At 45.5% G+C, this 12,055-nt stretch overlaps 1 protein-coding gene across 5 annotated transcripts in view; it reads right to left on the bottom strand.

Annotated features, from left to right (window-relative positions):
* Positions 1-12,055, bottom strand: part of ntm (neurotrimin) — a 490,004-nt gene that overhangs the window by 151,027 nt on the left and 326,922 nt on the right. For 3 of the 5 annotated variants that reach the window (XM_080483528.1, XM_080483530.1, XM_080483531.1), the window contains exon 1: positions 281-847. In XM_080483528.1, coding sequence (XP_080339654.1) covers positions 281-453 — 173 coding nt within the window. In that variant the 5' untranslated portion in view covers positions 454-847. Of the gene's footprint in view, positions 1-280; positions 848-12,055 lie in introns of those variants that run through there. The other 2 variants (XM_080483529.1, XM_080483527.1) reach the window with 1 other exon arrangement.

Here is a 12,055-nt window from a genome sequence, read left to right as displayed (position 1 = left end):
TTAACAGCTGCGGAAGATTAGCAGAGTATCGCTTCTGAATTGAGTGTTTTCCAGAGAGTAATCCTCTGAAATCCACCCCTCCTTCCCTCCTTCCCTCCTTCCCTCCTTCCCTCCTCCCTCCTCCCCCTCAACCGTCACACGATAAAAACAGACAGCACTTCAGTCATGTCTGTGCCTCAGTCTGCACCATGAACACTCCCAAAGCCCGACAGCACAAGTTTGAAAGCAGAAATCCAGCAGGAGAAATCTCGTCAATAAAAAAAGACAAGCAGTGACTTACCTGAGGAAAACTGTCTCCCCTTGCCGGACGGTGATATTGTCCATGACTTTGTTGTCGGACTGAGAGTCTCCCTGGCTGCGCACCGGCAACCCTGCGGGCACAAGAAGCAACATCCTCAGAGAGAGAAGAAGAGCGCATTTGGAAAAAGCGTCCAAGTGTCCGCGGACAGACATCGTCTGCAGCCCTCACAGGTGGAGGCACGAATAACGAGTACACAGCGAGTCAAACGGTCCCGGGAGATTATCTAGCCCCTGTTCATTAGTCCTAATCCAAATCTTGTGGCCAGGTAGCCCCGCCGCGCAGCGTGTCGTGGGGGAGGAAGGACGCGCCGTCAAATATCCGCCGTGTTCAGAGAGAGGGGAACATGAATCGTGCGCTCCGGACGCCAACACGCAGCAGATCCCGTCATGCATGTGCGGCAGATCCCGTCATGCATGTGCGGCAGGCTGCATGAGAGTGAGCAGACAGAGGAGGCATGTTTAGCTGCAGACCCGAGACAACTTTCAAGCTGTTCGCAGGAGAAACGCTCCGAGGCGCCGTGCGCACGTCAGAGACGCACCGCGGCGCAGGAGCGACGGCGCGCCGCATGGAGCGGTCAAAACAGAGGAGATCCTTCTCTTCATCAGAAACAACGGAGGGCCACCAGGACCAGGAGGGGAGGGGGGCAAACAAGTCTGAATCGACTTTAGTTGTTGGGCTTCAGGAAAAGGTTGACAGTCAGTCACAGTTCCTGGAAAATAAATGAATGCGCCTCGAATCGGACTGAGAAAAATCCCAAAAACTAAGAAAAAGAAATAAAAACCCTCTTAATTCTAACTTCCTTCTCTGTATTCTGACGATATGATTATTTCAATTATGATTGAATTTTGATTCACCAAAAGTTTGAAATCTAATTTTAATCTCTTTCTGAGAAAAAAAAAATGACTTGAGTCTGAGTTCTAATTTCACTTTAGTCTTAAAAAGTCTGAAAACTTATTTTATTTTCAGACTTCTGAGAAAACAGGAACAGACCAAATCTGATTTTCTCACTTTTTCCCAAACTTACTCCATTAGAGCTGCTATTGTCACCATTAAACTTCTCCTATCCTCCTGTTCACCTCCTCCTCCTGTTCTCCTCCTCCTCCTGTTCACCTCCTCCTCCTGTTCTCCTCCTCCTCCTGTTCACCTCCTCCTCCTGTTCTCCTCCTGTTCACCTCCTCCTCCTGTTCTCCTCCTCCTCCCCCTGTTCACCTCCTCCTCCTGTTCTCCTCCTGTTCTCCTCCTCCCCCTGTTCACCTCCTCCTCCTGTTCTCCTCCTGTTCTCCTCCTCCCCCTGTTCACCTCCTCCTCCTGTTCTCCTCCTGTTCACCTCCTCCTCCTGTTTACCTCCTCCTCCTCCTGTTCACCTCCTCCTCCTCCTGTTCTCCTCCTCCTCCTTCCTGTTCCTCCTGTTCACCTCCTCCTCCTCCTCCTGTTCTCCTCCTCCTCCTCCTGTTCTCCTCCTGTTCACCTCCTCCTCCTGTTCACCTCCTCCTCCTCCTGTTCTCCTCCTCCTCCTTCCTGTTCATCCTGTTCACCTCCTCCTCCTCCTCCTCCTGTTCACCTCCTCCTCCTGTTCTCCTCCTCCTCCTCCTGTTCTCCTCCTCCTCCTTCCTGTTCATCCTGTTCACCTCCTCCTCCTGTTCACCTCCTCCTCCTGTCCTCCTCCTCCTGTTCCTCCTGGTCTCCTCCTCCTCCTGTTCTCCTCCTCCTGTTCTCCTCCTCCTCCTGGTCTGGTCGGTCCAGAAACCTTCAGTATTCTAAGTTTCTAGCTCCTCCTTGATTTTCCTCATTTGAATATTGGATCATAGGAGCTACATTCAGAATCTGCTGTGTCTGTGTGAGCTGGACTGGCTCCGCCCACACATGCCCATCTTGGGAAGAGGAGGAAGTACTTCCTCTCGTGGTGCCATGTGCCAGAGCAGAGCTGCCTAATTGTCGGAGGAGTCAAAGGGAGGGCCTACCTTGATTGGGATTGGCTAAACCCCCGATGACACTATATAGGGTTTGATTCTGATTGGCTGCTTGGAGCAACACACTTTTTAAAACCTGGAACAAGCCAGGGACAGAGAGGACAGACTGTCTTCACTTCTGGGACGTCAGTCCAGGTATGAGGACGAGTAGTACTGCTGGAAACAACAAGAGAACTTCATTTCTTTAAACTTTAAACACTAAACGACAGCATGCTGCTGTCAATGACTGAGCATTGGTCTATTTGCAGGTTAGAAAACCTTCCAGAAGTGGCTTCACTTTTCATTCTGTGTACTCATCAGTTCATAAAACCATGAACTTCATCTTCCACTCCAGGTCCATGCGGTGGCGCTGTTGAGCTGGACTGGTGTTTCTATCGTTCTGCTCGTCTGCCTTAACCTGGTCTTGATCATATATTCAGAAGACTTCTCACTCTGCTGGATCTCTTTAGGTTCTCTTGGTTCCTGGATCACACATTCACTGTGTGTGTTTGTTTGGGAATCTGTACAGATGTAAAATGAAGCTTTAGGTTGTTGTTGAATCTCACATGTCACTGAAGCATGTAATTGATAAAAGTCAATGCTGGAAGCAAACAACTGGACTGATTCAAATCATGATAGATTAGTCAATCACAAAATATTAATGAGCAACTTTGTTTTTCTTCACTAATCTTATCGAGCAGGTTTTCTAAGAGTTGGAGGGTGAGACGTGCTTCACTGAGCTCTCCATCAACTTCCTCACGCTTCGGCTCATCAGGACAGATCTTACATCACTTCACATTAATCAAACAGCCATTAACCTCCAGGTGAACGATGGCAAAAGTAAAAACCTTTCTATCTTTGTTATGATCTCTTAACTTCAAATGTCTGCAGTTGTCAAAGATTTTATTATTTTGGACAAATGATTATACTTTAATTTGTCTCCGTTACACTTTCCATGAATTCAGTTGTAAATAAATGTTCCTTTATAAGATATTTCAGTGTTGAGTTTTCATTTCAACTCCTACAAACACGAGTTTTACTCATATGTGGATAGTTATGAATGTGGATGACGTTTAAACTGGAAATATGCAGAACTTCCTCACTCATTCTTCTATTTTCTACATCCAAGGGCGCTCGACTCGGCCACATGAACTCGGTTCTGTGGAAAAAGCCCGCATCCTTTCAGGAGTGACTCAGCACCGGGATTGGCTCGTAACTCTTCAGAGTCATCACCTGAAAGCTCGCCGTCTCAAAGCCAAGATGATTTAAACCAAATCCTGCTGCCTTCTGCTGATTTATCTCCACACACAGATTCTGGAGGAACCATTCGGGTTTCCGTCTTTCTCATGGAGGCTGTAAACAAGTTCAAACCAAACCTGTCACCTGACGGGACTCAGCCGGTGTTTAAATCCTCATCAATACATTCCTGGATGATCCAATCAGACGTCGACTCTTCATTAAAAACAAGAAAGACAAAAGCAATACAAATCAGCAGCAAGGACTGTGGGGGGTCTTTCTATTCAGGGTGACTGAGTCTGGTTCTGCAGGTTTCTCCTCCTCTGAGTCTGGTTCTGCAGGTTTGTCCTCTGGGTCTGATTCTGCAGGTTTCTCCTTCCTCTGAGTCTGGTTCTGCAGGTTTCTCCTTCCTCTGGGTCTGGTTCCACAGGTTTGTCCTCCTCGGGTCTGGTTCTGCAGGTTTCTCCTCCTCTGAGTCTGATTCTGCAGGTTTGTCCTCCTCTGGGTCTGGTTCCACAGGTTTCTTCCCCTCTGAGTCTGGTTCCGCAGGTTTGTCCTCCTCGGGTCTGGTTCTGCAGGTTTCTCCTCGTCTGGGTCTGATTCTGCAGGTTTGTCCTCCTCTGGGTCTGGTTCCGCAGGTTTCTTCCCCTCTGGGTCTGGTTCTGCAGGTTTCTTCCTGTTTTTCCTCCCAGTCTTCTCTGCTTGCTCCTGAGAAATTCTTGGGTTTTCTCTTTAAAACGGCCTTGAAATGAATTAAATTCTCTTGTATTTGACGCAGTATAAATAAAATTGAACTAAATTGAATTTTACTGCAACAAACGACTAAAAAACACAAAGTTCTGGAGAAGTTCTGGTGAAATCAGGGATTTCGGCTGCAACATTCACAATAAAGGTGGTGAAATCCTGGAGGGGCTGAAAAGTGAAACCTTAATGCAGCTCGTCTGTCTGAACTCGTCTTCTAACAAAGAGCCAGTGAGAAAGTCCCCGTGTCCTAGTGTGTCCTGATGTGTCCTGATGTGTCCTAGTGTGTCCTGATGTGTCCTGATGTGTCCTAGTGTGTCCTGATGTGTCCTGATGTGTCCCGATGTGTCCTAGTGTGTCCTGATGTGTCCTAGTGTGTCCCGATGTGTCCTGATGTGTCCCGATGTGTCCCGATGTGTCCCGATGTGTCCTGATGTGTCCTAGTGTGTCCTGATGTGTCCCGATGTGTCCCGATGTGTCCTGCTCTTTTTATACGCTCTCCATAAAAACACCACTCTATTGATGCATTACGTGACCATAACGCTGATGTCAGCGGAAACTCAACACCGTTAATAGGAAATAGAAAGTGTAATAACTTAGTAGTTATGCAGTGTAAATTACATATGGTACCATAGATAGACCACTTAGTGTCGACGCTACATAAATATACTTTTAACAACATGAAGTTGTGTCTTTATTAGATACTTTAAAATGATTAGTAGTTAAATCAAAGCAGCGATAAAAGTCAGAGCAGCGCCGGTTTTCAATATTGCAAATAGGTGAAGAATAAAATAGGTGTGGTGGACTGACACACACACACACACACACACACACACACACACACACACACACACACACACACACACACACACACACACACACACCTTTATAATTCACACATTCATTTCCAATTTCTTTTCAATCTGCGCCTTGCTGGCTGTAATTGAAGCAGACGTCGGACCCGCGGGACGGCGGCGTGCAAACGTTAGCCGGTGCTCATCGCCGGTAAGCCTGCTAACGTCTCCAGAATGAGACGTGTCTCCGGACTGAGACGTGTCTCCAGACTGAGACGTGTCTCCGGACTGAGACGTGTCTCCAGACTGAGACGTGTCTCCAGACTGAGACGTGTCTCCAGAATGAGACGTGTCTCCAGAATGAGACGTGTCTCCGGACTGAGACGTGTCTCCAGACTGAGACGTGTCTCCAGAATGAGACGTGTCTCCAGAATGAGACGTGTCTCCGGACTGAGACGTGTCTCCAGACTGAGACGTGTCTCCAGAATGAGACGTGTCTCCGGTCTCCTCTTCTATCTGCTGGGCAGCGGAGCGTCAGACCGACTCCGGCTCCCTCCGTACAATCAGTGCTTGATTACTCTGATTCCTTTTTAACAACCTCCGAGCAGTCTGTCATCTGCACTCCATGAAGAAAGGAATAAAACTCAGTGATGGTTGAAGAATGTTCTGCCTTTGTTTAGGTAATTTATAGAGCATTTTCAGGCCCATCGGGTACAATTGTGGTGTTGTGATTATGTTGTATGTTTGGCTGGCTTGTAGTCTCATAACCAAGCTCCTGATCTAATTAAAAACTGCCTCCCGGTCTGTGTGTGGACATAAAGCAGTAAGTCACATGTGATTTCAGGAATGGATTAACCGCCAGGAGTCAAACCAAGCTAAGTTGCGTGAGATGACATGCGGCTAATTTGCATAACGTGCGGCAGCAGCAGCTACACTCACTTGGTTCCAACGTGCAGATTTTAAACTTCAAAACAGTTTTTTAAACGGTGTTGATCGGCCAGATAAAAGCAGAGTTATGATAAGGAGGAATTGACGGTGAAACAGCTGGTTCTGCATCGTGTGAGCGCCACCTCGTGGCAGAGAAAAAAACTGAAACCTGACACTCCTTTACATAACCAACTGTGTGCCAGCTGGGTTGTGTTCAACGTTACCGGGGAATTTCTTGTATTGTCACGTAAACTGTTTGTGGATTGGTTTGTACGAGGGATGTCCCGATCACACTTTTCTGCCCCCGATACCGATCCGATCGGTGGATATCGGCCCCGATCCGATATCTACCGATCGGATCGGGACATCCCTAGTTTGTACGTATACTAGTTGGTTGCTTTCATCCATCCATGAAACTAAGAAATTACTGTGCATTTCCAAACATAATAAAGACCAAAAATATGTGCATTATTCTCATGACAACAAACTTCCCCAGTGGATGTACAATTCGTGTGCATAATTAGTAAAAACTCAAACTATAAAGGAATCTGGTGATTCTCTGTTGGCAGTGTCATTCTTCATGTAGTTATTAGAAAACGGTAGTTGGTTATATTGAATGCAGTTCTTCCCCCTGTGTGTTCAACCTGGAGCAGAGATCAATCATCCAATCACCAGCTGAATGGTGTCGTTGACGTGAAGTTGTGGTCATGTGACCAGGTCATGAGGAAGGAGATGACTGACTTCTTTTACTTGTAAAAATCTGGATTTTGTGAGTATTTTACACATTTGTGTGTGAGAGCAATAAACCTCCATGTGTGTGTCGTATTGTCTGTCTGAACTAAAGTCATCTCATTGCAATAAGAAGATCACTACAAAGTTCACATTAACAGTCACATAAAATGTTTGTGAAAGTAATGAATTCTTGAGGGAATCAGATGCAGTGACATGTCCGCCCTATAGAGGGCGCTCTGAGAGGTGGTGAACCGGGGTTAACCTTCCAGAAATGTCAAAGATCTTTTGATTTCTTGTGCTGTTATAGTTTTGACTGTTACATAAGCAAACTGTGCAGCACTTAGTGGAATGTGTATTGTTTTTATTCCTGATTCACACTCATTATCCCTGATGGAGGAAAATGTGGCTGGAAAGAGGAGCCGCTCCTCTGCTAATCAGCAGAAGTCATGCTTGCCTGGGTTGGTCTAATTACTGGAGGCTTTTCTGTCTGTTAACAGCTTCACAGCAGCGCTCACTGCCCGGTCCTATTCACAGTGTGACGTACAACAGTCCTGCTAGCAGAGAAAGAACGAGGGGAAAAAAGCAAAACGTGCATGCAATTATTCAGACAGTGCTTACAACTGCCCCAGCACTCACTCATTTAATCCCAGCATTCACCTGTGCTTTTCAATAGCCACTGTTTTGCCTCTCAGCACTTTTGCTTCAATTTGCCCGTGCATAGAGTGCCGATAATGAAGTCGTACAAACATGAGAGCCCAACCTGGAATTGCATCACCGGTGAATTGACGGCGTTTTCATTTTTCCATGCTTTGGCAACTCGTGCCTTTCCAATTTGACTGTCATTAAAATGTGAAATAATCTACTTTACATCTCTGTCTCCTAATCTCCAGGTTGGTGGATCCACATGGCAGAGATGATAATAAGTTTTAATTAGTTTGACTCCCAAGGTACAAGTTAGTCGTGTGTGTGTGTGTGTGTGTGTGTGTGTGTGTGTGTGTGTGTGTGTGTGTGTGTGTGTGTGTGTGTGTGTGTGTGTGTGTGTGTGTGTGTGTGTGTGTGTGTGTGTGTGTGTGTGTGTGTGTGTGTGTGTGTGTGTGTGTGTGTGTGTGTGTGTGTGTGTGTGTGTGTGTGTGTCTGAAAGGGCTGGGAAAAGCCCTGCATGGCCAATAAATGTCAAACTCCATTCTCCGTCTGTACGTGAAAACCTGCATTCGTTACTGGAAGGAATCCAAAGCTTGTGTAGCTTCAGCGGAGCGCTGCAGCATCCCGTCCTCATTCAGGTCCATTGTAGTTCAGGCAATTCTCAGTATAAACTGGTATTAAAACATGTTTTCACAGCACACTACAGTGTAAACTAGGGAGGTACCGATACAACGTCAGTTAGGAATGAGTACAAGTACAAACTATCCTTCTCCTCCTCTTATTTTAGCAGAACATAATTTACAGTCTTATTTTCATCATTCTCATTAATATGAAAGAATCTCCAAGCCTCTGACGCTTGTGCTCTCCTGTGTACCTGTGGGCGACGTAACTGACGCATGATGTCGCGTAATACTCGCAGGGCTGTATCGGGGAACTTGTACAAGTGTGAGTACTAGTACTCAGTGCAGTATTAGACCTGGTACTGGACAGCAGTATCAATATTGGTGCATCCCTGGTGTAAATGCAATCACATTAATAGAAGTTTATTCTTAATTGTTTTTTTGTTTCATATTTTGCGATGGTGCCAAAAACACACATATATACTTAACTGTACATTGTACTTTATATACATGAACTCCAGCTGTGAGTGTCATTTAGGAGAAAACCATCATGTGTTTGCTAACGTGTAGCCTCACATTGAGAAGACAGAACGGTTCTCTGGCTTCCAGAGTGGTGAATGTGGTTGCTCCCCGCCGGCTCCCAGTGATACGTTAGGAGGCTTGGAGGAAGTGGGGTCGCTGCAGGCCTGACAGCATCCCAGCTATTTTATAGTCCAGATCTTGAAAGGAAGCGAATGAGATGTCACCGTGGAGAACAACGAGCCTCCAGGCGGCACATTCTGGAGGAGCTACAGTCGTGTCACTCCGCCGCTCGTAATGGAGTCTCCGGCTCGGAGCGGGCCGAGTGCGCCGCCGCTGCATCTCACCTGAATGAAGTTGTCAAGTAAATGAATGAGCGGGGGGAGGCCTCCTGTGGTGCCATCTAATTCCATCCATCTAAAACACCTGTTAGTCAATCACTCTTTTCTCCCTCCTGCTCAGACCTGAGCGTGCGAGGCGATAAATCTGAACACGTGAGAGACAGCGGGCGAAAGCAGGATGCACTAATCAATATGTTTCTATAAGCCATGGATCTAATAACCTTGTGTGATCTGATTGGAGCGATGACCTTCCAGTCATGAGTTCTTTTTTTTTCCAGAAAGTACAGTAGGTGTGTTTTTATTTATTCTTCAACAATCAATCATGTCAGATGTTGTCGGTACTGAAATCAGGAAGTGACGGAACTTGAAGACAACTTTTGTTATTTGTCTCACTTCTGCCCCTCAGAACCCGGCGCTGAGAGAAGAGGTTTCACAGTGCAGAAGAGACCAAAGCTATAGATGGTATCTGACATAAACACGACGGCTTCGGGTTCCAGGATGATGATGAATGAGGGTGCTGCGGCCCACAAGTAATGAAGTACTAATTGTGAGATAAACAAAGACAACAAGCAGAAAAAGACACCAGGAGCTCATCTACTTGACGATAATGATGTCTACCTTAGCTAATGCTAATCACGCGGGCCTAATTGGATGGCTTGAAGCAGAGGGACCGAAGGGAAAAGCTGGATGGAGGCATCGGATCACACCCCTGCTTCAGATACTGAGGAGATGGAACTAAGCGAAGCGGCTGACCTGCATCAACTGCAGTAAAGAGACATTTACTCAGCACAGGACTCTTCTCTACCTGCTGGTAAACCCACACAGGTGGGCTGAGGCAGAATGACCCCCGTGACTCTGACTCTGTCTATGATGAATGATGGACGGACGCGTACCTCCCACGTTCACTGTGTCACTGCTAATCAGCTTTCTATAGGAGTCACCGGCTGATCATCATAATCAGTTTAATGGCCACGCCGAGGCAGCCCTCCAACAATGTCAATCAAAGTGTGGCGTTAATAGGAGAGAGTCCTGGAGCGGCAGCTTCACCGGGACGAGACACAACAATCACAGCCATTTCTGCAAAGAACCATCAGGCCAAGAATCCATTGTGTTCCAGCGTTTATCTCCACCGCAGATTACTGCGACTATGTAGAGCAAGCAGAGGTCATCCAGTCTCAAAGTATTACAGCACTGACACAAGATAAATCAATGTATTAAAAAGTAAAGCAGACTTCAGCTCATCCAGCTCTGGTTATAAGTCCTCAAGCTTCCTGAAGAGAAATTACAACAGCTTTCCAGGTATTTAAATAAACTGGTGATCCAAAGAAACCAAGTATTTATCATGAATGTTTCCATGGTGGAAGTTTCAGTATTTCTTTTTCTTCTGTCCTCTTCCTGAATGCAGTTACTCATTGTGAAAGTACTTCTACCTACTTCTGTAGGTCTTTTATCATCCAACAGGGAGCGCTGCAGCACCTTCAGCCCTTTTTTCTTCTCATTGCCGCAGTTTAAAGTACACATGTGCAGTAATCTGACAGACAGACAGACAGACAGACAGACAGACAGACAGACAGACATTGGATCTGTGATTTTCAGGAGCGTCGTCAGAAACTGATGGAGTCAAAATCATCATCATAACATCACAACAGCATCTAATCAACACACTTTCTTATCTTTAGTCCAAATGTGTTTTGTTTCTCTGGAAATGACTCAGCTAAGATTTGTTGAAAGAGTTGTTTCCTTCCCTCAGAGTTTCTCGGCAGACGGGAAGACAAGGGGAGATAAGTGTAATAGATGGTGGGCAGACAAAGTGCAAACGAAGCTCCATTCATGTGACGTTTAAACAACAAAAACAAGAACCGACATGTCGCTGTTGACTTCTTCAAAACTAAAGTGAGATCATTTTAAAAAGGCTTCAGCTGCCATGAATTGTTCCTCTTTAGTGACGAGGTTGGAAACGATAAAACTGCGTAATGTAGAGTCATTCCTTCAGAGCTCCTCCAGGGAATCCAACATACATTAAATTAAGTATTTCCTACATTTTATTGGTCTGCATACAGATGATCAGATGAAACTGGTATAGAACATTAGTCTGCACAAGCTTTAGGATTTGGGTTCATCACCAGAAATGATTCCTACTTTGTTCTACTCATCCTGACAGATTTGCTCTAAACCTCTGAAGTCACCGAAGTCTTCATGTATCAGAAGTTTTCATTGATGCTCGGCAGGTTTGGGGTCGGAGCACCGAGGCCTCGTCAATAAGACCCGGCCTCTGATTGGTGAGTGTCCATGCTTCTGACCGGAGTGTTGTGGATCTTTATCCAGAGCCGTAACAGTGGTGGAGTGTAATGCACAAATACTTCGTCATTGAATTTTGGTACATTTGTCCTGTATCTGGACGTTACCTAAAAACTATAGAGCCTACGTTTGACCTTTCTGTTCTTTCTACACCTCAACATTCCTGAAATGCACCTCGTTACGACATCGTCACAATAAATATTAGTTGAGTTTCTGCCCCAGAAGTTTAAACCAATCAGGTGCTGCGATCCCAGCCTCCAATCACAGCAGAGACATCTAGAAGCCGCCATTACGATTTGTGAAGGAAGAGGAGGAGCAGGTTGAACTAGCAGCGGGCGCGGCGGGCGCATCGGCGGGCGCATCGGCGGGCGCATCGGCGGGCGCATCGGCGGGCGCCGTCAGCGCCGTCTGGGAATTTTTAGCATCAATCGTGTCGACTATTCGCAGCAGCGCCAGAAAACTACAATATCAAATGTAATACCTTTTTAAGAGTTTTTGTTAAGGTATTTAATGCAGGTTTGTAAATTCGATGCTTTGTAAGACTTTCTAAGACTTTTTAAGACTTTCTATGACTTTTTAAGACTTTTTAAGACTTTTTAAGACTTTCTAAGACTTTTTAAGACTTAAGACTTTTTAAGACTTTTTAAGACTTAAGACTTTCTAAGACTTTTTAAGACTTTCTATGACTTTCTAAGACTTTTTAAGACTTTCTAAGACTTTCTAAGACTTTTTAAGACTTTCTATGACTTTTTAAGACTTTTTAAGACTTTTTAAGACTTTCTATGACTTTCTAAGACTTTTTAAGACTTTCTAAGACTTTTTAAGACTTAAGACTTTTTAAGACTTTCTAAGACTTTTTAAGACTTTCTAAGACTTTCTAAGACTTTCTAAGACCCCGCAGGAACGATGACAAACTGTCAACCACAAGACGATGCTCCTCATCTTCACGTCAGTG

This window comes from Lipophrys pholis (assembly GCF_963383615.2).
Source record: "Lipophrys pholis genome assembly, chromosome: 16".
In the NCBI taxonomy this organism is placed as follows: domain Eukaryota; kingdom Metazoa; phylum Chordata; class Actinopteri; order Blenniiformes; family Blenniidae; genus Lipophrys; species Lipophrys pholis.
This window is presented reverse-complemented; position numbering and strand designations above follow the sequence as displayed.